General features: G+C 43.0%; 1 protein-coding gene, 1 long non-coding RNA gene and 1 other non-coding gene across 7 annotated transcripts; 2 read left to right on the forward strand and 1 right to left on the reverse strand.

Annotated features, from left to right (window-relative positions):
- Window positions 1–425: 425 nt before the first annotated feature.
- LOC128703495 (beta-1,3-galactosyltransferase 1) lies at window positions 426–24,512 on the forward strand. 5 transcript variants are annotated; one of them, XM_070104659.1, is made up of 4 exons: window positions 426–579; window positions 12,872–13,485; window positions 21,683–22,003; window positions 23,705–24,511. In XM_070104659.1, exons 2-4 carry the CDS (start codon window positions 12,937–12,939, stop codon window positions 24,296–24,298), a joined length of 1,464 nt encoding a protein of 487 aa, XP_069960760.1. In that variant the 5' UTR covers window positions 426–579; window positions 12,872–12,936; the 3' UTR covers window positions 24,299–24,511. The 5 variants fall into 5 exon arrangements, with proteins under 5 accessions (XP_069960760.1, XP_069960761.1, XP_069960756.1 ...); XM_070104660.1 differs by having other exon boundaries at window positions 427–596; XM_070104655.1 differs by lacking the exon at window positions 426–579 and adding an exon at window positions 1,293–1,317 and having other exon boundaries at window positions 23,705–24,512.
- LOC138855411 (uncharacterized) lies at window positions 2,263–4,949 on the forward strand. Its single transcript, XR_011394651.1, has 2 exons — window positions 2,263–2,384; window positions 4,247–4,949. It is a non-coding gene; the product is annotated as an uncharacterized lncRNA (long non-coding RNA).
- TRNAG-GCC (transfer RNA glycine (anticodon GCC)) lies at window positions 4,056–4,126 on the reverse strand. The gene has a single exon. It is a non-coding gene; the product is annotated as a tRNA-Gly (tRNA).
- Window positions 24,513–25,613: the final 1,101 nt, after the last annotated feature.

A 25,613-nucleotide genomic window follows, 5' to 3' on the forward strand; every position in this document is an offset into this window, starting at 1 on the left:
ATACCCTCACTAACACCCACATCACATACTACACCCTCACTAACACCCACATCACATACTACACCCTCGCTAACACCCATGACACATACTATACCCTCACTAACACCCACATCACATACTACACCCTCGCTAACACCCATGACACATACTATACCCTCACTAACACCCACATCACATACTACACCCTCGCTAACACCCACATCACATACTACACCCTCACTAACACCCACATCACATACTACACCCTAACACCCACATCACATACTACACCCTCACTAACACCCACATCACATACTACACCCTCACTAACACCCACAACACCCTAAGTCGTAAGTCAGTAAAGTTCAGTTGAAGTTCTTTTCGTAATTGTTCTCAAACTGCTAACTGACAACCCAAGATTGTAATCTACCACCTCTGAAAGCAGCTGGCACTGGACAAGCACCTAAAGTCGGTACCTGACCAGCCGGGCTGTGGCTCGTACGTTGGATTGCGTGCAGCCAGCAGTAACAGCCTGGTTGATCAGGTTCTGATCCACCAGGACCGGGCCGCGGGGGCGTTGACCCCCGGAACTCTCTCCAGGTAAACTCCAGGTCCAGGTAATATAACTTAGCCAATTCATCAGTTCTATCTTGCATCTGAAGATCAATGTGAGATGGAATCCACAGCATGTACACTCTGACTCCACTGTCTACGATCCTACCATACCTGTGTCTGGCTACTGACACAAGCATGCCATAATTTATACTTAATGAGTTGAGAGCATTTATGGATGACAGAGAATCAGTTACAATTAAAGTGTCAACCTTAGATACATGGACGCACTTGAGTGCAAGGAGTATGACAAACAGTTTTATCTGAAGGGTAGAGACCCAGTTTTTGATGCGTGCTCCAATTTCTTTATGAGAGCCATCACTCTGTATGACAACAGCAGCACCACCAGCTGCACCAGTGGACCAGGCACTGTATAATCTTCCGGGTTTAGCGCTTCCCCCTTGATTATAATGCACCAGTGGACTGGTGAACACAACCATCAACGTAAATAATTTGTGAGAGTGTTCTGTGTGACTGAGTTATCAGTACAGCTTAAGGCATCATGTTTGGCTTCAAGACGAAGCTTTGGTTGTGATTTAAGATTTTTTTTTGGCAGGAAATGGAGGTTGAGGGTGGGTAGACTGCATCTTCTTGGACTGTAAGAAGGCTTTCGACAGAGTACCACACAAGAGGCTGGTTGGAAAGCTAGAAGACCGGGTAGGAATAACAGGAAAAGTACTGCAATGGATCAGGGAATACCTAACAGGAAGGAAACGATGAACGATGGTATGTGACGAGGTGTCAGAGTGGATATGTCGAGCGGGGTACCACAAGGGTCAGTCCTAGGTCCAGTGCTCTTTCTAGTACATGTGAATGACATGACTGAAGGGATAGATTCAGAGGTCTCCCTGTTTGCTGATAATGTGAAGCTAATGAGGAGAATAGAACTGGACAAGAATCAGGAAGGACTACAAGATCTGGACAGGCTGCAAACCTGGTCCAACAACTGGCTTCTGGGGATGAACCTCACCTATCTATCTATCTAACCTCACCAAGGGGAAGAACAAAGAGTACCACAAAAAATAACTTAAATTATCAAGAGATAAGGAGAGTGTACCCGCACATCCATCACCTCACAGTGACCCGGTGGCCTGATGGCTAAAGCTCCCGCTTCACACACGGAGGGCCCGGGTTCGATTCCCGGCGGGTGGAAACATTTCGACACGTTTCCTTACACCTGTTGTCCTGTTCACCTAGCAGCAAATAGGTACCTGGGTGTTAGTCGACTGGTGTGGGTGGCATCCTGGGGGACAAGATTAAGGACCACAATGGAAATAAGTTAGACAGTCCTCGATGACGCACTGACTTTCTTGGGTTATCCTGGGTGGCTAACCCTCCGGGGTTAAAAATCCGAACGAAATCTTATCTTATCTTTACAACATACATCAACTTAACAAACTATAACAATGCTAACTAGCCCATCAGTTTCTCTAACAAAAAATTAACAATATTTAACAAAGCACAAGACAGAATAACGTTATATCAGATAAGTGAAGAGTCGACAGACAGAACTCTCAGAGCGGATGTTAAATGGGTAGATAGTGTGTTATCTTTCCTGTTTTGTAATAACCACACAGTGCTATGTTGACTGTGAAGATAAGAGTGAGCTCCATTCTCTCTCACACACATGTGAGATATCTCCCTCACCTGCAATGATAACCTCGTTTCACACAGTGATAGACTGTCTACCAGTGTGACTGAACTGGCTTCTGTACCTACACAAGGTGGGTAACCTGGTACCTATTTACTGCTAGGTGAACACTGACAGTACCAACAAGGCCGCTAACACCCAGGTACCTACTTACTGCTAGGTGAACAATAACAGCAGATGTAAGGTAACTACCACCCAGGTGCCTACTTACTGCTAGGTGAACAGTGACAGCAGGTGTAAGGTAACTAAAACCCAGGTACCTACTTACTGCTAGGTGAATAGTGACAGCAGGTGTAAGGTAACTAACACCCAGGTACCTACTACTGCTAGGTGAATAGTGACAGCAGGTGTAAGGTAACTAACACCCAGGTACCTACTTACTGCTAGGTAAATAGCGACAGCAGGTGTAAGGTGACTAACACCCAGGTACTGCTAGGTGAACAGTGACAACAGGTGTAAGGTAACTAACACCCAGGTACCTACTTACTGCTAGGTGAACAGTGACAGCAGATGTAAGGTAACTAACACCCAGGTACCTACTTACTGCTAGGTGAGCAGTGAGAGCAGATGTAAGGTAACTAACACCCAGGTACCTACTTACTGCTAGGTGAACAGTGACAGCAGATGTAAGGTAACTAACACCCAGGTACCTACTTACTGCTAGGTGAACAGTGACAGCAGGTGTAAGGTAACTAATACCCAGGTACCTACTTACTGCTAGGTGAACAGTAACAGCAGATGTAAGGTAACTAACACCCAGGCACCTACTTACTGCTAGGTGAACAGTGACAGCAGGTGTAAGGTAACTAATACCCAGGTACCTACTTACTGCTAGGTGAACAGTGACAGCAGATGCAAGATAACTAACACTCAGGTACCTACTTACTGCTAGGTGAACAGTGACAACAGGTGTAAGGTAACTAACACCCAGGTACCTACTTACTGCTAGGTGAACAGTGACAGCAGATGCAAGGTAACTAACACTCAGGTACCTACTTACTGCTAGGTGAACAGTGACAGCAGGTGTAAGGTAACTAACACCCAGGCACCTACTTACTGCTAGGTGAACAGTGACAACAGGTGTAAGGTAACTAACACCCAGGTACCTACTTACTGCTAGGTGAACAGTGACAGCAGATGCAAGGTAACTAACACTCAGGTACCTACTTACTGCTAGGTGAACAGTGACAACAGGTGTAAGGTGAAGGTACCTCATAACTGATCTTAGTTATGAACAATCTAGAACAATCATAAATAATGAACAGTGTATTAAACTAATGAACAGTGAAGAACAGTGCTTTAATCTATTGAACTGCAATATTTCACTGTTCTTCCCTTCACATGTTCTTCGATTTAAGTCCGTCACTGTTCTTCTCTTTCTGAATCATTTCAGTATCACTATCGTCCTGATCATATCTCCTCTTTCGGTGTTGCAAAGATTATGTCCTAGCTCTGGGACCATCACCAACCTCAACGACCAAGTGACAGGTGGTGTTCAGCTAAGATAAGATAAGATAAGATTTCGTTCGGATTTTTAACCCCGGAGGGTTAGCCACCCAGGATAACCCAAGAAAGTCAGTGCGTCATCGAGGACTGTCTAACTTATTTCCATTGGGGTCCTCAATCTTGTCCCCCAGGATGCGACCCACACCAGTCGACTAACACCCAGGTACCTATTTGCTGCTAGGTGAACAGGACAACAGGTGTAAGGAAACGTGTCGAATGTTTCCACCCGCCGGGAATCGAACCCGGGCCCTCCGTGTGTGAAGCGGAAGCTTTAGCCACCAGACCACCGGGTCACCATATAAGTGAATGCATCGGCCGGGAATCGAACCCGGGCCTCCCGCGTGGCAGGCGAGAATTCTACCACTGAACCACCGATGCTGTGCCAGGGCCAGGAACTTACGTTAGTCGCTGTAGTTTGATAGACGGGGCCAGGAGCTGAGACTCAACTTGTAGTTGATATGTAAACAATTCTAACTGACCTCTTTTGTGTACTTTCAGAGGAAACATCATCAGTAACATTACCAGTAACCACTAGTAACATCACAGTAACATCACATTAACATCAGTAACATCACAGTAACATCACAGTAATATCAAGTAATATCTCCAGTAGCATCACCTGTAACATCACAGTAACATTACCAGTAACATCACCAGTAACATCACATTAACATCAGTAACATCACAGTAACATTACCAGTAACATCAGTAACATCACAGTAACATCACATTAACATCAGTAACATCAGTAACATCACAGTAACATCACAGTAATATCAAGTAATATCTCCAGTAGCATCACCTGTAACATCACAGTAACATTACCAGTAACATCACAGTAACATTACCAGTAACATCACAGTAACATTACCAGTAACATCACAGTAACATCACGTTAATATCACAAATAACATCAGTAACATCACCAGTAACATCAGCAACATCAAGAGTAACATCACCAGTGACATCAGTAACATCACCAGTAACATCAGTAACATCAGCAACATCACCAGTAACATCACAGTAACATCAGCAGCCTCACCAGTAACATCAGCAACATCACCAGTAACATCATTAGTAATCATCAGTAACATCACAGTAACATCACCAGCAACTTCACCAGTAACATCACCAGTAACATCACAGTAGCATCACAGTAACATCACCAGCAACATCACCAGTAACATCACCAGTAACATCACATCACCAGTAACATCACCAGTAACATCACATCATCAGTAACATCACATCATCAGTAACATCACATCATCAGTAACATCACATCATCAGTAACATCACATCATCAGTAACATCACAGTAACATCTCCAGCAACATCACCATTAACATCACCAGTAACATCACAGTAACATCACAGTAACATCACCAGCAACATCACCAGTAACATCAGTAACATCACCAGCAACATCACCAGTAACATCACGGTAACATCACGGTAACATCACTGTAACATCACGGTAACATCACAGTAACATCACGGTATCATTACGGTAACATCATGGTAACATCACAGTAACATCACGTTAACATCACGGTAACATCACGGTAACATCACAGTAACATCACGGTAACATCACAGTAACATCACGGTAACATCACAGTAACATCACGGTAACATCACAGTAACATCACAGTAACATCTCGGTAACATCACAGTAACATCACAGTAACATCACGGTAACATCACGGTAACATCACAGTAACATCACAGTAACATCACGGTAACATCACGGTAACACGGTAACATGGTAACATCATGGTAACATCACAGTAACATCACGATAACATGGTAACATCACAGTAAGATCACAGTAACATCACGGTAACATCACAGTAAGATCACAGTAACATCACGGTAACATCACGGTAACATCACGGTAACATCACGGTAACATCCCGGTAACACGGTAACATGGTAACATCACGGTAACATCACAGTAACATCACGGTAACATCACAGTAACATCACGGTAACATCACTGTAACATCACAATAGCATCACGGTAGCATCACAGTAACATCACGGTAACATCACAATAGCATCACGGTAACATCACAGTAACATCACGGTAACATCACAATAGCATCACGGTAACATCACTGTAACATCACAATAGCATCACGGTAACATCACAGTAACATCACGGTAACATCACAGTAACATCACGGTAACATCACAATAGCATCACGGTAACATCACGGTAACATCACTGTAACATCACAATAGCATCACGGTAACATCACAGTAACATCACGGTAACATCACAGTAACATCACGGTAACGTCACTGTAACATCACTGTAACATCACAATAGCATCACGGTAACATCATGGTAACATCACGGTAACATCACGTTAACATCACGGTAATATCACTGTAACATCACGGTAACATCACAATAACATCACTGTAACATCACATCGCGGTAACATCATGGTAACATCACAGTAACATCACTGTAACATCACATCACGGTAACATCACAATAACATCACGGTAACATCACATCACATCACGGTAACATCACAATAACATCACATCACGGTAACATGGTAACATCACGGTAACATGGTAACATCACGGTAACATCACAATAACATCACATCACGGTAACATCACAATAACATCACGGTAACATCACAATAACATAACATCACGGTAACATCACAATAACATCACGGTAACATCACTGTAACATCACATCACGGTAACATCATGGTAACATCACAGTAACATCACTGTAACATCACATCACGGTAACATCACAATAACATCACGGTAGCATCACGGTAACATCACAATAACATCACATCACGGTAACATCATGGTAACATGGTAACATCACGGTAACACGGTAACATCACGGTAACATCACAGAGATGATCAAATATTCTTCGGTGAAAAGTAAGTTATTATATTTTTTTAGTCAATAAATATATTTGTAATATAAATTTCAACAAAATGAAATAACTTCTCCATTGTTTTTTCTACTTTTCTTGATCTAAAATCTGCATTTGATATTGCAAACAGAACCGTTATACTACATGAACTAGCCAACATGAATATTGGTGGTAGCTTACTCTGCTGGATAATAGGATACCTGTCAAATATAGTATCCTCTGTCCTTTACCAAGGCTTCAGAAGTGATTCTAAAGAAATGTCTTTAGGTACACCGCAGGGAGGAGTTCTTAGTCCCATGCTATTTAATATTCTGATTAATGCTCTCCTGAATGCTCTACCTGCCTCACCTAAACATATAGCTATAAGCTATGCTGATGATATCATGATCCATACAACAGGGCATAAGAAGATGAATACCATTCTTAATGAAGTTCAAGCAATTTGTAATCGACTAGGCCTCATAATATCTTCCTCTAAAACAAAGATATTAACAAGCAAACGACATTCCCCACCCATCTATTTGCAGGGTGAAATCATTAGCTACGTTAAAACTTACAGATATCTTGGTGTAGATGTACCCTTTAACAAATCCACTATACCACAACTAAACAAGAAATGTAAAGCTAGGCTAAATGCTCTCAAAGCTGTTGCTGGCTACAATCCCAACTATGGTGCTAATGTGAGAATCGTGAGAATGATGTACATAGCCTATGTTAGGTCCTTAATTATGCTGCTCCCATGTTGATATTAGCTAGAGAAAGTTCTCTCCGACCCTTGGAGTTAATGCAAAATGAAGCTCTCAGGATTATTCTTTGCTGTCCCAGATCTACAAAAGTTCTTAACATGAGGAAGGAGCTTGGTATTTCTAGTATCAGTGATAGGATTGTTGAAATTAACACTGTACTCGGTATTAGAATGTTGAGAAACGAACCAGACACTGTCACAGTGAATCTTACCAAGTGTCTAGAGGTAAATACACACAGATCTAAATGGATTGTGAAAACGTGCAATTGCATTAAGTTTTATAACCTGCATGAACAGTATCACTGTAGGCAACAAGAGCATTTCACCCCTCCATGGAAGATGTGTTCATTTAATATCACATACCTACAAGTCCCTCCCAAGAAGCTCATTGCTAGTAATCCCTTCCTTAAATCTCTTGTTAGAGCAACTGCTCAAGAAGAAATTTCTCACCTAGCTGGTAGTAATAAGTTATCACAAGTTATATACACTGATGGATCTAAACAGGAGTCTTCTGGCAGGGCTGCATCTGCTCTTGTTGCCACCTCCCTAGTTAAGAACGATAATAAATTTGTTGAGTTAGGCATAAGAATTAACAACTGGGCGTCTACACTGCAAACTGAATTGTTTGCAATCCTAATGGCGCTAAAGCTAACCTATGACACTGAGCTTGACTCTATCATCATTACTGATTCTATGTCATCATTGAAGGCTCTTGGCTCATATAATGACTCCAACAACATGCTCATTGGGGAAGCCAGGTATAGATACTCAAAAATTAGGGACAAAGGAATTAATGTACAATTGCTATGGATCCCATCACACATTGGATTACTCCTTCATGATAAAGTTGATATGTTAGCCAAGAAGAGTATCGAGAAGGAGAATGTAGAATATAACTGGTATAACTGTGTCTAGCATTAAGAATAATATTAGGAGAGAAGTAAATAATGAAAATGATTGTTATAGGAATGCAGTTAGAAGCCTTAGTAGATCTATAACCCACTATGATAACATGAACGTAGATAAGTATGTTTATGGAGCAACTTGCAATGTGAACAGACTGACTGATGTTGTAGTGGCCAGGCTTAGGCTTGGCTACAAGTACTGACTGATGTTGTAGTGGCCAGGCTTAGGCTTGGTTACAAGTACTTCTGGCAGTTTGGGAGACACACAGATGATGATCAAACTAAATGTAAATTATGTGATCAGGCATATGGTCACTCTCTTGAACACTATGTGCTTATTTGTCCACTTATTGAGGAATACAGAGACAGTATAATAACCTATGTGACATGTCAAGATATCTTATTAATGAAAATAAGATACCAGATATACTAAGCAAATTTCCTAAATTTGCTTGTAACAGATAAGTGAAATATAGATATGTAGATATAAATCCATATGTATTCCTGTTAACCCTTTGGGGCCTAGTTCCTAGGCCTTTTGTGTATCCATATGCTCTCGCGTTACCGTCCACAGGATGGATATGGGGTGCACAATAAACAAGCCACTTCGGTGGCAAAATCTAAATCTATTAAGGTGGTGGATTGGTAAGCCAAGGAAAGGTCTCGGTCAGATGACCAAAATTTAGGCTCTAGAAAACTGTCTAGAAACAGAGACTGAACTAAACCAGATGAACCTCACATACAGCCTATAGACACGGTAACAAATTTAACGTCTTCTCTACTGTAAGATCAAAGCTAGCAAGCAAAATTCCTAATTCAAATACCCAGCTGGAAGCCTACCTCACTGGTAACTACCCATCCACACTCAAGACAGCAAAGGAGATCGTGTTACTGAAAGAAATATCCTTAATGGGGTCAACATGCTTAGGTTAGCCCATTCAAACCCCTGCACAGAAGTCCTCCAAACTTTCCTCAGCACTGGTGAACATCCTTTCAGATGGGTCGAAAAAACTGGAACCGACCTCCGCATGAACCAGCTACATGATCTATGTCAAGTTAGGCAACAGAGACATTTCCCTGCTCCATGGGATATTACCCCATTCCAAACTACCATTCCCCCACATACCCCCAAAACTCTTCTTAAATCACAACCAAAACTTCGTCTTGAAGCCAAACATGATGCCTTAAGCTGTACTGATAACTCAGTCACACAGAACACTCACAAATTATTTACATTGATGGTTGTGTTCACCAGTCCACTGGTGCATTATTATAATCAAGGGGGAAGCGCTAAAACCGGAGGATTATACAGTGCCTGGTCCACTGGTGCAGCTGGTGGTGCTGCTGTTGTCATACAGAGTGATGGCTCTCATAAAGAAATTGGAGCACGCATCAATAACTGGGTCTCTACCCTTCGGATAAAACTGTTTGTCATACTCCTTGCACTCAAGTGCGTCCATGTATCTAAGGTTGACACTTTAATTGTAACTGATTCTCTGTCATCCATAAATGCTCTCAACTCATTAAGTATAAATTATGGCATGCTTGTGTCAGTAGCCAGACACAGGTATGGTAGGATCGTAGACAGTGGAGTCAGAGTGTACATGCTGTGGATTCCATCTCACATTGATCTTCAAATGCATGATAGAACTGATGAATTGGCTAAGTTGTATGCTTTCAAAGAGGAAGTAGATTACAATCTTGGGTTATCAGTTAGAAGTTTGAGAACAATTATACGAAAAGAACTTCAACTGAACTTTACTAACTTAAGACTCAGGGAGAGTGACACAAGTCAGTCCATCTATCATCATTCTATCATGCAGGAGGAGCCACATGTCTATGGTACATCCAACAAGATAAGCAGACTCTTGGATGTCACTACCGCCCGGCTCCGGCTGGGTTATAAGTATCTATGGCAGGTTAAATCACCACCACAATGCCCCTAGCACATTTCCCCTCCTTGCCAAACTTCCACCAGGAAGCAATGCAGAATGCTTGATTCTTGCTGTCTTAAGCATAAACAACAATATACATCTTTAACATGGTAATAAAGTGGGTACAGGATTTTCCTTAATTGTCCTGTTAAGGTAAGAGATTGATTGTCTCTTATTTAAACTACACACTTGCACCATCGGTCTCTTGCAAAGAGCAGCGTGACCATGTAACTGGTACACCCTGGTTAAACATCTGCTGGTAATTACTTGATGTAGCAGTAAACAACATACTTGCCCTTTCTGAGAGGGCTGGGCCCATCAGGGCTGAAAAGGTCTGAAGGGGGCTGATACCCCCCTCCTGGAGAAAATTTCTCCACAGGATGGGTATAGTGGGCATAAACATATTAAAGTAAATCTCTCAATACTAACCAAAACAACTAATCAGTTATTATGTTATATAACCTTTAGTCTATTAAACATCTGCCAATCCATGAATATTACTGCTTGAGCCATTAATTGTAATATTATGTTTATTATATGCAGATTCAAGATTATTATCTTATCAGCGTCCACCTCGCCTACTTTGCATCAGTATTTTTAATAACAGTTTACCACTCTTATCTTGTCTTGATTTAAGCAGTTATTATAGTATTATACCTGAAACCGTCATTACACATTGTAACCTTTACAAAAAACTAAAATCTTTATCTGTATCATATAACAAAGACCAGAGTTAAACAATACTTGTCCTGTTTCCTGACACACCTTACTTAACCTAAGTTACACTTTATCTTCATCTCTAGAATACATTTGTTAGTTCTAGTAGTCTGTCTTAACCTCTAGAATATACTTGATCACTTACAATGAGTCTAGCAATCCTGGCTTGTAATAATAATAATGTTTATTTCTACACGAACATGATACAACTTGTACAGACCATAGTTAACATCAGTGACATACTATACAGAAAGTTCCTTGTTATGTAGAGCATTTCCTGAAGCTTAGGATAAACAAAATAAAGAAAACCTCGTAGCCTGGACAGGCCTATCTCAGGGATAGGCAGGCCTACCTCAGGGATAGGCAGGCCTACCTCAGGGATAGGCAGACCTACCTCAGGGATAGGCAGGCCTACCTCAGGAATAGGCAGACCTACCTCAGGGATAGGCAGGCCTACCTCAGGAATAGACAGGCCTACCTTAGGAATAGACAGGCCTATCTCAGGGATAGGCCTACCTCAGGGATAAGCAGGCCTACCTCAGGGATAGGCAGGCCTACTTCAGGGATAGGCAGGCCTACCTCAGGGATAGGCACGCCTATCCCTGAGTGAATACTGAGTGAATACCTATCCCTGAGTGAATACTGAAACAAGCTGCCTCTTTCCAGTCTATATTTGTCCAACCTATTTTTATGTTACCCAAGTAATAGCTTTTATATCCTTTTACTCATGTACGAATTAATTGCTCTATCATATTGTATTACTTTTGTCACTACCACTACTACTACTACTACTACTACTACCACTAGTGAACATCGAAATGTTACCTCACTAGTATTGCACCTCACTCTGAGCCTTTATATACCCTCTGTGTCCATGTATTGTTTGTAATGGCTTGATAAAGCTCCTGGAGAGCGAAACGTTGCCACAATAAATGTCACATTAGTTGCACTTGTGTCCTTTTACTTTACATATTGTCGGTAATTCTACCAACTTTATTACAATCTACAACTCTGTTAGAAAACCAGTACTTACCTATGTCCTTTCTAAATCTAAATTTATCCAACTTAAATCCATTATTCCTGGTTCTTACCTGGTTCGACACCCTCAGTACTTTATTAATATCTCCCTTGTTTATGCCCGTCATCCACTTATACACTTCAATGATATCTCCCCTCATTCTACGCCTCTCCAGAGAGTGGAGATTTAAGGCTTTAAGTCTATCTTCATATGGGAGGTTCCTTACACAGTAAATCATTTTAGTCATTCTTCTTTGTATGTTCTCTAATGAGTCTATATCCATCCTGTAGTAAGGGGACCAAAACTGAGCAGCATAATCTAAATGAGGCCTCACTAGTGATGTATAGAGCTGTAAAATAACTTTTGGACTTGTTACTTATACTTCTTGAGATAAATCTAAGTAATCTGTTGGCCTTGTTGCGCACACTAAGGCACTGCTGTCATGGCTTTAGATTTCTGCTCACCATGACTCCCAAGTCCTTTTCACATTCTGTATGATCAAGCTCTACTTCACCTAGATTATAGCTTCGAGGGCAGGCATACCTCAGGGATAGGCAGGCCTACCTCAGGGATAGACAGGCCTACCTTAGCTTCGAGGGACATTGCAGGAACTCGTAAACCTTCCATTGCATACCGTTAAACACGTGTTACTATACAAAATAACAACATGGAGAGTGGAATGATAGCTCTAGGCCTTTCGTGTTGCAATCAGTACATCATCAGGGGCTTGCAATGCTGCTGTAATAAATTAGGATATCCAGGTAGAGTTGTTCAAGGGAGCGACGCTCCCTGAGAGGTGTATATCTCTCAGTATATATACATTGATAAGTGTATATATGTGTTATATAACGCAGTGTGACGTAACATAGTCTTACATCTTTCAGTTTCTCGACGTTACGTTAAGAACATAGTGAAGGTGATACTGATAGTGACACTGTTAGTGGTGGTCATGACCACCATACTACCCTCCCTCACCACTCACTATCACCACAATCATCACTATCAACAACCTAGTGAGGGTGAGAGTCATCACAATGAACGTGAGGTGAATGTTCATCAAGGTGACAGTGACGTGACTACTCCTGATAATGAAGATAGTGTAGACAGTAGTAGCGGTGACACCATCAATCAGACTATCACTGCTGGCAAGGAAATACTTAGTACTAGAAATGCAAGAGTTGTCTGCACTAATAACTACGATAACAAGGAGGACGTTGATGTTATCAAGACCACCAGTGATAACTCACATCATATTATCAAGACTACCATTGATAACTTACGTCAAGTTATCAAGGCCACCATTGATAACTTGCGTCAAGTTATCAAGACCACTTGTGTTAACTTGGATCAAGTTATCAAGAGAAGCAGCAATAACTTGGATCAAGTTATCAAGAGAAGCAGCGATAACTTGGATCAAGTTATCAAGAGAAGCAACGATAACTTGGATCAAGTTATCAATCATCTTAGTCCGAAGACCAACCAGGTGCTTGTTGCAGAGGTAAGTGTGTGTACTCACCTATTTGTGGTTGCAGTGATCGATCCACAGCTCCTGGCCCTGCATCTTCACTGGTCGCTACTAGGTCCACTCTCTCCCTGCTCCATGAACTTTATCATACCTCTTTTTAAAGCTATGTATGGATCCTGCCTCCACGGGTGATTGTTCGACTTCCTGACAACTCTGTGACTGAAGAAATACTTCCTAAGATCTCCGTGACTCATCTGAGTTTTCAACTCCAGTTGTGACCCCTTGTTGCTGTGTTCCATCTCTGTCTCTATCTACATTGTCAATTTCTCTCATCATTTTACATATTGTTATCTTGTACCCCATATTCCTTCTGTCCTCCAGTGTCGTCAGGGTGATTTCCCTTAATTAACCTCTCCTCGTAGGACATACCACTTAGCTCTGGGACTAGTCTTGATGCAAACTTTTGCCCTTTCTCTAATTTCTTGACGTGTTTGACCAGGTGTGGGTTCCATACTGGTGTTGCATACTCCAATATGAGCCTGACGTAGCTACACGGTGTATAGTATCGAAGTAGCCAGGCATAATAGAGGCTCTCTTTGCACTGCAACCCATCATTGTAAAAATATTATCCCAATGTACCATTTGCAAAGAAATAAATGAATATGAATATAATGACTCCTTACTTAGATGTTGAAATGCTATACTCAGGTTTACCAATCGCCCATGTACTGCAGCAGTAATTTGGCTGACGTGGCCTCAGGAGATGTGTTCCATGCTGCAGGAGCAGACTACAGCCAACACGTCAACCCCAGCACCAAAAGTCACCAGTGAAGAACGCTGTATGGAGCTCAAGAGAGCACAGCATGACATCCAGTATTACCTCTAAGCCAGTGGTTCCCAAACTGGGGGTAAATTACCCCCTGGGGTAATTTAACCATTTTTGGGGGGTAATGGAGGGGTGACAGAAAAAAAGTTATGAATTCTGAAAATCAAGAAAACAATGCGGTACCCGGTATGAGGATTATTGTTAACTTTGTCTTAGTATATAAAGTTGTAAAGTAAACCTATTATAAGTAAGTAATAAAGTTAAACCAAATAACAATAAACATCAAAAACTAATATACAGTATTAGAAAAGAAGAAATATATAGCTAAGTGTGTGGAAACCCAAAAGTATTTTGACAAGTATGCTTCAGGACAAAAGTCACTCAGTAGCCCAGATCGACCTGTCCAGTACGCGTCACTCACTTCCTGAGGCTGCCTCTATTTCACACTGTCAGTTTATCTGTGAGCATCAGCCGAGGTAGACATAAGCTGGTATGTATGTGTACTGCCCTGTGCAGTATATAGTTAGTATTTACCCACTGTTACTGTGAATTTGTAGCTATTATTAATTTTATATATAATGTATGTGTGGTTCTTACGTTTTCAATGGTTTTGCTAGGATTAGCAGAGTATGCGAGGCTGTATGCGTTCACGTTTAGCCATATATATCAATAATAACATTTTGTGAAAGGGGTAACATGCTTTATGTGGCATGTTAAATTGGGTAGCAAGCTGAAAAAGTTTGGGAACCACTGCTCTAAGCCATCAATTGATGTCGACGATCACATCCTTCACCGATATCATCAACCACCTGATAGACTCTGAAGAAAACAGACATTCAGAACTATTACCTGGAGTTTACCTGGAGAGAGTTCCGGGGGTCAACGCCCCCGCGGCCCGGTCTGTGACCAGGCCTCCTGGTGGATCAGAGCCTGATCAACCAGACTGTTGCTGCTGGCTGCACGCAAACCAACGTACAAGCCACAGCCCGGCTGGTCAGGAACCGACTTTAGGTGCTTGTCCAGTGCCAGCTTGAAGACTGCCAGGGGTCTGTTGGTAATCCCCCTTATGTGTGCTGGGAGGCAGTTGAACAGTCTCGGGCCCCTGACACTTATTGTATGGTCTCTTAACGTGCTAGTGACACCCCTGCTTTTCATTGGGGGATGGTGCATCGTCTGCCAAGTCTTTTGATTTCGTAGTGAGTGATTTTCGTGTGCAAGTTCGGTACTAGTCCCTCTAGGATTTTCCAGGTGTATATAATCATGTATCTCTCCCTCCTGCGTTCCAGGGAATACAGGTTTAGGAACCTCAAGCGCTCCCAGTAATTGAGGTGTTTTATCTCCGTTATGCGCGCCGTGAAGGTTCTCTGTACATTTTCTAGGTCAGCAATTTCACCTGCCTTGAAAGGTGCTGTTAGTGTGCAGCAATATTCCAGCCTAGATAGATCGTCGTGAACATATAGTGGAGATCGTCGTGAACATATAGTGGAGATCGTCGTGAACATATAGTGGAGATCGTCGTGAACATATAGTGGAGATCGTCGTGAACATATAGTGGAGATCGTCGTGAACATATAGTGGAGATCGTCGTGAACATATAGTGGAGATCGTCGTGAACATATAGTGGAGATCGTCGTGAACATATAGTGGAGATCGTCGTGAACATATAGTGGAGATCGTCGTGAACATATAGTGGAGATCGTCGTGAACATATAGTGGAGATCGTCGTGAACATATAGTGGAGATCGTCGTGAACATATGAGTGACGAAGAAAACAGTCATGCGTTTATTTACAAATTTACTGGATCACCCAACACAGGTCCCAGAGACAATGCCATAAGAACATAAGAAAGAACACTGCAAAAGGCCTACTGACCCATGCGGAGCAGGTCCATCTCCCACCCCCTCGGATAAGCCCAATGACCCACCCAGTCTGGTCACCTCCATTCAAGGAAGGAGCACGGCACTAGACCCAGCAACACAAGCTAGTCAGGTCCAACTCACACCCACCCACACCCACTCATGTATTTATCTAACCTATTTTTAAAACTACACAACGGGGGACCTGATGATCTCAGCCCGTTGTTGAACATAAGATGTCTTGCAGTGAAACACTCAGGGACTACAGCAACACTCAGGGACTACAGCAACACCCTGATCACAGCCACATAACACCTGAAATACTTCAACGACTTCGAGATCCTCAGACGGGTCATCTTGCGATTAAGACCCCTGTCAAGATGCACTTCCTGACGAATCGAACAAATAACAATCAGGAGACGTGCTAGGTATGATGCTCACCCCAAGATCATTTTCTTTGAGTGAGATTTGCAGCATTTAACCCACTAGGCTTACTCCGTCTCCTTTCCCAAACTTCATGACTTTGCACTTGGTCGGGTTAAACCCCAGGAGCCAGTTGTTGGACCAGGTTTGCAGCCTCTCCAGATCTTCTTGTCCTACCTGATCCTCGTCCGCTTCACATGGTTTGCAGACTGGGACACCTCTGAATCTAGTCCTTCCATCATGTCATTCACATATACCAGAAACAGCACCGGCCCTAGGACTGACCCTTGTGGAACTCCGGTTGATACACTGGACCTAGGACTGACTCTTGTGGAACCTCACTCGACAAATGCACTCATTCCGACACCTCGTCACATAGCAACACTCGTTGTTTCCTTCCTGTTAGGTATTCCCTGATACATTGCAGTACTTTTCCCGTTATTCCTACCTGCTCCTCTAGCTTTTCAATAAGTCTGTTGTTTACCTGGAGTTTACCTGGAGAGAGTTCCGGGGGTCAACGCCCCCGCGGCCCGGTCTGAGACCAGGCCTCCTGGTGGATCAGAGCCTGATCAACCAGGCTGTTGCTGCTGGCTGCACGCAAACCAACGTACGAGCCACAGCCCGGCTGATCCGGAACTGACTTTAGGTGCTTGTCCAGTGCCAGCTTGAAGACTGCCAGGGGTCTGTTGGTAATCCCCCTTATGTGTGCTGGGAGGCAGTTGAACAGTCTCGGGCCCCTGACACTTATTGTATGGTCTCTTAACGTGCTAGTGACACCCCTGCTTTTCATTGGGGGGATGGTGCATCGTCTGCCAAGTCTTTTGCTTTCGTAGTGAGTGATTTTCGTGTGCAAGTTCGGTACTAGTCCCTCTAGGATTTTCCAGGTGTATATAATCATGTATCTTTCCCTCCTGCGTTCCAGGGAATACAGGTTTAGGAACCTCAAGCGCTCCCAATAATTGAGGTGTTTTATCTCCGTTATGCGCGCCGTGAAAGTTCTCTGTACATTTTCTTGGTCGGCAATTTCACCTGCCTTGAAAGGTGCTGTTAGTGTGCAGCAATATTCCAGCCTAGATAGAACAAGTGACCTGAAGAGTGTCATCATGGGCTTGGCCTCCCTAGTTTTGAAGGTTCTCATTATCCATCCTGTCATTTTTCTAGCAGATGCGATTGATACAATGTTATGGTCCTTGAAGGTGAGATCCTCCGACATGATCACTCCCAGGTCTTTGACGTTGGTGTTTCGCTCTATTTTGTGGCCAGAATTTGTTTTGTACTCTGATGAAGATTTAATTTCCTCATGTTTACCATATCTGAGTAATTGAAATTTCTCATCGTTGAACTTCATATTGTTTTCTGCAGCCCACTGAAAGATTTGGTTGATGTCTGCCTGGAGCTTTGCAGTGTCTGCAATGGAAGACACTGTCATGCAGATTCGGGTGTCATCTGCAAAGGAAGACACGGTGCTGTGGCTGACATCCTTGTCTATGTCGGATATAAGGATGAGGAACAAGATGGGAGCGAGTACTGTGCCTTGTGGAACAGAGCTTTTCACCGTAGCTGCCTCGGACTTTACTCTGTTGACGACTACTCTCTGTGTTCTGTTAGTGAGGAAATTATAGATCCATCGACCGACTTTTCCTGTTATTCCTTTAGCACGCATTTTGTGCGCTATTACGCCATGGTCACACTTGTCGAAGGCTTTTGCAAAGTCTGTATATATTACATCTGCATTCTTTTTGTCTTCTAGTGCATTTAGGACCTTGTCGTAGTGGTCCAATAGTTGAGACAGACAGGAGCGACCTGTTCTAAACCCATGTTGCCCTGGGTTGTGTAACTGATGGGTTTCTAGATGCGTGGTGATCTTGCTTCTTAGGACCCTTTCAAAGATTTTTATGATATGGGATGTTAGTGCTATTGGTCTGTAGTTCTTTGCTGTTGCTTTACTGCCCCCTTTGTGGAGTGGGGCTATGTCTGTTGTTTTTAGTAACTGTGGGACGACCCCCGTGTCCATGCTCCCTCTCCATAGGATGGAAAAGGCTCGTGATAGGGGCTTCTTGCAGTTCTTGATGAACACAGAGTTCCATGAGTCTGGCCCTGGGGCAGAGTGGATGGGCATGTCATTTATCGCCTGTTCGAAGTCATTTGGCGTCAGGATAACATCGGATAGGCTTGTGTTAATCAAATTTTGTGGCTCTCTCATAAAAAATTAATTTTGATCTTCGACTCTCAGTCTGGTTAGCGGCTTGCTAAAAACTGAGTCATATTGGGACTTGAGTAGCTCACTCATTTCCTTGCTGTCATCTGTGTAGGACCCATCTTGTTTAAGTAGGGGCCCAATACTGGACGTTGTTCTCGATTTTGATTTGGCATAGGAGAAGAAATACTTTGGGTTTCTTTCGATTTCATTTATGGCTTTTAGTTCTTCCCGCGATTCCTGACTCCTAAAGGATTCTTTTAGCTTAAGTTCGATGCTTGCTATTTCTCTGACCAGTGTCTCCCTACGCTTTTCAGATATATTGACCTCTTTTAGCCGCTCTGTTATTCTTTTCCGTCGCCTGTAAAGGGAGCGCCTGTCTCTTTCTGTTTTACATCTACTCCTCATTTTTCTTAGAGGAATAAGCCTTGTGCATACATCGAGTGCCACCGAGTTAATCTGTTCTAGGCATAAGTTGGGGTCTGTGTTGCTTAGTACATCTTCCCAGCTTATATCGGTTAGGACTTGGTTTACTTGGTCCCACTTTATGTTTTTGTTATTGAAGTTGAATTTGGTGAATGCTCCCTCGTGACTAATCTCATTATGGCGGTCTGGGGCTCCGCGCATACATGACTGAACCTCAATTATGTTGTGATCTGAGTATATTGTTTTTGATATGGTGACATTTCTTATCAGATCATCATTGTTAGTGAAGATGAGGTCTAGTGTATTCTCCAGTCTAGTAGGCTCTATTATTTGCTGGTTTAAATTGAATTTTGTGCAGAGATTTAAAAGCTCGCGTGAGTGTGAGTTTTCATCAGAGCTGCCTCCTGGTGTTATTACTGCAACAATATTATTTGCTATATTCCTCCATTTTAGGTGCCTTAAGTTTAAATCCCCCAGGAGCAAGATGTTGGGTGCAGGAGCTGGAAGGTTTTCCAGACAGTGGTCAATTTTTAACAGCTGTTCCTGGAATTGCTGGGATGTTGCATCCGGAGGCTTGTAGACTATCACAATGACTAGGTTTTGGTTCTCGACCTTTACTGCTAAAACTTCCACTACATCATTTGAGGCATTTAGCAGTTCTGTGCAAACAAGTGACTCTGCAATGTACAGGCCAACCCCCCCCTTTTGCCTGTTCACTCTGTCACATCTGTATAGGTTGTAACCTGGGATCCATATTTCGTTGTCCAAGTGATCCTTTATGTGGGTCTCAGTGAAAGCCGCGAACATTGCCTTTGCCTCTGCAAGCAGTCCACGGATGAAAGGTATTTTGTTGTTTGTTGCTGGCTTTAGACCCTGTATATTTGCGAAGAAGAATGTTATCGGACTGGTGGTATTGTTGGTACTGGGGGGGGGATTTTTTTTCCGGCATTAGTATCTGTATCTGTTGGTTTGGAGTGGAGGCCATCGACTGTGGTTCCACTCCAGGAATGACTGGATTTGGTGTACGATTTCTGCCATTTCCTGCCAGTTTTTTTTCCTTCCTGGCACTAAAAAACCTCTCCCTCTTGAGTGGCTGTGGCTACCCAGGTTTTCCCATGGCCTGGATGGTACCTTGTATGGTACTGTGTCGAAAGCCTTCTTCCAGTTCAAGAAGATGCAGTCTACACTCCCCTCTCTCTCTCCTGTCTTCTGTTACCATGTGATAAAACTCCAATAAGTTTGCTGGGGCCCAGTCCCTGGACCCATTATGTACCTCTGTAATCCTTTGACTACCTCCCACGGGATGGGTATGGTGTGCATAATAAGGATATTAAATTGAACTGTTTGTGACACAGGATTTCCCTTCCCTGAAACCGTGCTGGTTATCATGTATAAACTCATTCCTTTCTAGGTGTTCCACCACTCTTCTGACAATCTTCTCCATGACTTTACATACTATACATGTCCATGACACTGGTCTGTACGTTAATGCTGCATATCTGTTCTTCTTAAAAATTAGGACTACTTTTGTTGTTTTCCACAACTCAGGTAGTCGCCCTGTTATGATATGTGTTGAAGATTGTTGTTAGTGGTACACATGGCGCCTCTGCTCCCTCTCTCAAGACCCATGGAGAGATATTGTCTGAGCCACCGTCTTCGAGGTATCTAGTTCATCTACCTCATTTCCTTATTTTCCTGCGTCATTTGTCTTCTACACTTTTTCCAAGTTCTAGCGCACTTGGTTTTGGCCTCTCCACACCTTCGGGTGAACCAAGGGCTCGTTCTGGTTTTCCCATTGTTTCTGTTGCCCTTGAGTATGAATTTCTACTCTGCCTCCATCATTTCATTCACTGTCTTTCCCTCCAGTTCCCTTCCCCACCGCACCTCATGCAGGAATTGCCTCATACCTGTGTAGGCTCTTCTTTTGAAGTTCGTCTTCTCCCGCCCTTCTCATGCTGACTCACTCTCCACTGTTAACTGTACAATGTATTTAAAGCTCAAGCGTGGTAGTGTTAATGTGTGTGTTTATGTATGTGTGTGTGTGTGTGTGTGTGTGTGTGTGTGTGTGTGTGTGTGTGTGTACTCACCTATTTGTACTCACCTATTTGTGGTTGCAGGGGTCGATTCACAGCTCCTGGCCCCGCCTCTTCGCTGATTGCTACTAGGTCCTCTCTCTCCCTGCCCCATGAGCTCTATCATACCTCGCCTTAAAACTATGTGTGTGTGTGTGTGTGTGTGTGTGTGTGTGTGTGTGTGTGTGTGTGTGTGTGTGTGTGTGTGTGTGTGTGTGTGTGTGTGTGTGTGTGTGTGTGTGTGTGTGTGAGTTCTCACTTATTTGTGGTTGCAGGGATCGATTCACAATGTGTATGTGTGTACGTTTGTACCAAGTTATGCAGTTCATTGTGCTGGTTGCAGTGCCACCCTGCTAGGATGTAGTACTGGCACTGTGTGTCAACTTTCAACCAGGAAAATCATTGCTAATGTCAATGACATTCTTCCAGGAACCATCAACATTCATTCCTAACGACCCGGATACAACTCGAGGAATGAAGCCAGCTACTATCCCCAAGAGATTCTTAATAGAAGAGCCAGATTACTGCCAGAAGCGGCCGGGTCTACAGATCATAGCTTACGTTCACTCGTCTATCATGAGAGTCGAAGAGAGGAACGATACTCGCTCCACCTGGGCCAACGCCTCAGCCTACGACCTAGGTGATATTAGTGTGAAAGTAGGCGCTGTGTTCATGGTGGGACGACCCAAGAACGACGAGGAACGAAACATTATTCAGAAGGAGAGCCAACAGTACCACGATATTGTCCAGGTGAGTCAACAGTACTATTGTCCAGTCAAACCATATCACGGGTGGGGTTTGAAGCCCCGACGGTCTGGAGTTTTGAGACTCTCTGACCGCGGGTTCAAACCCCACCCGTGGTATGGTTTGTTTGCAAACGTGTCATTACGATTTCGTAAGTCTTGTTGTCCAGTCAAGTCCTAGACACAATGATAGTCACTACCACCATCATATTGTCCAGGAAATCGATACCTGAGTGGCAAAAAAAGTTTTGCTTTGATTGAACTGTTAAAAATGTTTAGAAGTCTTAGAATACTTGTTTAAGAGTGAAAGACTGGTTAACACAGATCTCTATATAACGTACATGTCTAATGATGAGAGTAAGACACATGTGCAACATCTGGGTATCTTTATTGTAGACGTTTCGCCATCCAGTGGCTTTATCAATACAAATTCTAGGACATAACTTGAAGACAGTAGAACTATGTACAGAAGATGAGGTAATCAGTCCCTCAACCTAGGAGTAGGTGCGAACAGCACCATATGGTGCTGTTCGCACCTACTCCTAGGTTGAGGGACTGATTACCTCATCTTCTGTACATAGTTCTACTGTCTTCAAGTTATGTCCTAGAATTTGTATTGATAAAGCCACTGGATGGCGAAACGTCTACAATAAAGATACCCAGATGTTGCACATGTGTCTTACTCTCATCTTGTCGGTATTATATACCATTCGTACACTACATGTCTAATGTTGAGATACAGTCCCTGGACCCCTTACTGTACCTGTGTAATGTTGTAGTAGAGTCGCTGGACCTATTATGTGCCTCAGTAATGTTGAGATACAGTCCCTGGACCCATTATGTACCTATGTAATGTTGAGGTACAGTCTTTGGACCCATTATGTACCTTTATAATGTTGAGGTACAGTCCCTGGATCCAGTATGTGTCTGTAATGTTGAAGAACAGTCCCTGGACCTATTATGTACCTCTGTAATGTTGGTGTACAGTCCCTGGACCCATTATGTACCTCTGTAATGTTGGTGTACAGTCCCTGGACCCATTATGTACCTCTGTAATGTTGAGGGACAGTCCCTGGACCCATTATGTGCCTAATGTTGAAGAACAGTCCCTGGACCCATTATGTACCTCTGTAATGTTGAGGTACAGTCCCTAGACCTATTATATACTTCTGTAATCTTGTGATGAATGGTTTGAAAAACCGACATGTTGAAGATTGAGACACTTATGCTGCATAAGTGTCTCAATCTTCAACATGTCGGTTTTTCAAACCATTCATCACAACTGTCATACACTGCAGCATCATGGGATCTTGTTACAAAGAATTCTTCAACACTTGTTCAACCTTTGGACGAAGACCTACTTCGACTAGTGGATGGTACCACTATGACCCCGCCTCCACCTGCTTCACGTCACCTCACTACAGTATATAAGCCACGTCTACGGCCCTATGCTGTACATTCTACAAGATTGATGGACTGAACACATCGACTCCAGGTTGAGGGACTGATTACCTCATTCTCCTCCTCTCCTTACGCCTTCCTCTTTGTATTGGACTGATGAAGCCACTGTGTGGCGAAACGTTTCCTGAATAAAGATTCCCATATGCTGCATAAGTTCTGTAATCTTGTGACTACCACCCACAGGATGGGTATGGGGTGCTTAATAAAGATACTAAACTATCTTATATAAACATTATTTTGGTTACAGGGTGACTATGGTGATCACTACCGTCTCTTGAGTTACAAGGGCCTGGCCAGCTTGTACTGGATCAACAGACATTGTCGTGATGTACCGTGGACACTGCACTCTGATGATGATACACATATTGACATCTTCCTGTTCTACAGAGCTCTGAAAGAGCTCGATCCCATCTCCAAGCAGCAGTTTATATGTAGCCACATGTATGGACCAGTGCTGAGAGAAGGAAGGTGGAAAGTGAGCCCTGAGGAGTATCCAGAGAAGGAATATCCTCTGTATTGCTCAGGAGGAGTTTGGTTCCTGCAGACCAGGCTCATATCTTTTCTACTACAAGCGTCAAAGGTCGTTCCGTATCTCTGGGTGGACGATGCCTACATCACCGGTGTCCTGGCCGTTAAGGCTGGCATAAAGCGACTTGGATTTCACGATTTCTACGGTAACCATGAATCCAACCACACAGTTATTGGTCACCAGGTGGCCTGGTTCACCAAGGCTTTCTCCAGATGGTCCTGGTGGACACAGATAGTCAACTATCACAGAAATCATTCCTTGCACAATCCCCCAACGTTAATTCCTATAGGGAAATTTAATCCTGGAAAATGAATGACTTACTGAATTTAATTCAAGTTTTCTGAAACAGCCACTTGACACCTGATGCTAAATGGCTGTTATTCTTAATGACCAGCTGATGGTACCACTGTAATGGTACCACTGTGTGATGAATGGTTTTGAAAACCGACAAGTTGAAGAATTGAGGCACTTATGCAACACATGGGAATCTTTACTGAAGAAACGTTTCGCCACACAGTGGCTTCATCAGTCCAATACAAAGTAGAAATGGGTAAGGAGAGGAGGGGTTCCAGGTAATCAGTCCCTCAACCTGGAATCGATGTGTTCAGTCCATCACTCTTGTAGGAAGTGCAGCATAGGGCCAGAGAGGTGGCTTATATACTGCGGTGAGATGAGTTGAAGCAGGAGGAGGCGGGATCACAGTGGGACCTGCCATTAGTGTAAGTAGGTCGTCGTCCAAAGTACAAAGACTTCAACGCTTGCCCAACCTTTGGGCGACGACCTACTTACACTAATGGCAGGTCCCACTGTGATCCCGCCTCCTCCTGCTTCAACTCATCTCACCGCAGTATATAAGCCACCTCTCTGGCCCTATGCTGCACTTCCTACAAGAGTGATGGACTGAACACATCGATTCCAGGTTGAGGGACTGATTACCTCAAAACTTCTACTCTCCTTACCCATTTCTACTTTGTATTGGACTGATGAAGCCACTGTGTGTCGAAACGTTTCTTCAATAAAGATTCCCATGTGTTGCATAAGTGTCTCAATTCTGGTACCACTGTAATGGTACCACTGTAATGGTACCATGGTGAATACTGTTATTGGAAAAGCAATTGTGCCAATATTATTGTCCTGTTATATTCTTTAAGACAATGTTTATTATTAGTGTTGATGTGTTTATGATGATTATTAGTAATGAATAATAATGTTTAAATTAAAACTAAGAATCGTGAAAGATGTTTTCTGTATTGTGAACTAATGTCTGTTGACGTCTAGTGACGGTAAGATGTATGTTGACGTCTAGTGACGGTAAGATGTCTGTTGACGTCTAGTGACGGTAAGATGTCTGTTGACGTCTAGTGACGGTAAGATGTCTGTTGACGTCTAGTGACGGTAAGATGTCTGTTGACGTCTAGTGACGGTAAGATGTCTGTTGACGTCTAGTGACGGTAAGATGTCTGTTGACGTCTAGTGACGGTAAGATGTATGTTGACGTCTAGTGACGGTAAGATGTCTGTTGACGTCTAGTGACGGTAAGATGTCTGTTGACGTCTAGTGACGGTAAGATGTATGTTGACGTCTAGTGACGGTTAGATGTCTGTTGACGTCTAGTGACGGTAAGATG

Source organism: Cherax quadricarinatus, chromosome 93, assembly GCF_038502225.1.
Source record: "Cherax quadricarinatus isolate ZL_2023a chromosome 93, ASM3850222v1, whole genome shotgun sequence".
NCBI lineage: Eukaryota > Metazoa > Arthropoda > Malacostraca > Decapoda > Parastacidae > Cherax > Cherax quadricarinatus.

What these genes read in the sequence shown, in the direction of transcription:
- LOC128703495 (XM_070104656.1), top strand. Translation starts at nt 6,648, where the DNA reads ATGATCAAATATTCTTCGGTGAAAA. An exon ending in ACCAGGTGCTTGTTGCAGAG is followed by an intron (nt 13,486 to 21,682) that starts GTAAGTGTGTGT and finishes ACATTCTTCCAG; the next exon opens with GAACCATCAACATTCATTCC. An exon ending in AGTACCACGATATTGTCCAG is followed by an intron (nt 22,004 to 23,704) that starts GTGAGTCAACAG and finishes TTTTGGTTACAG; the next exon opens with GGTGACTATGGTGATCACTA.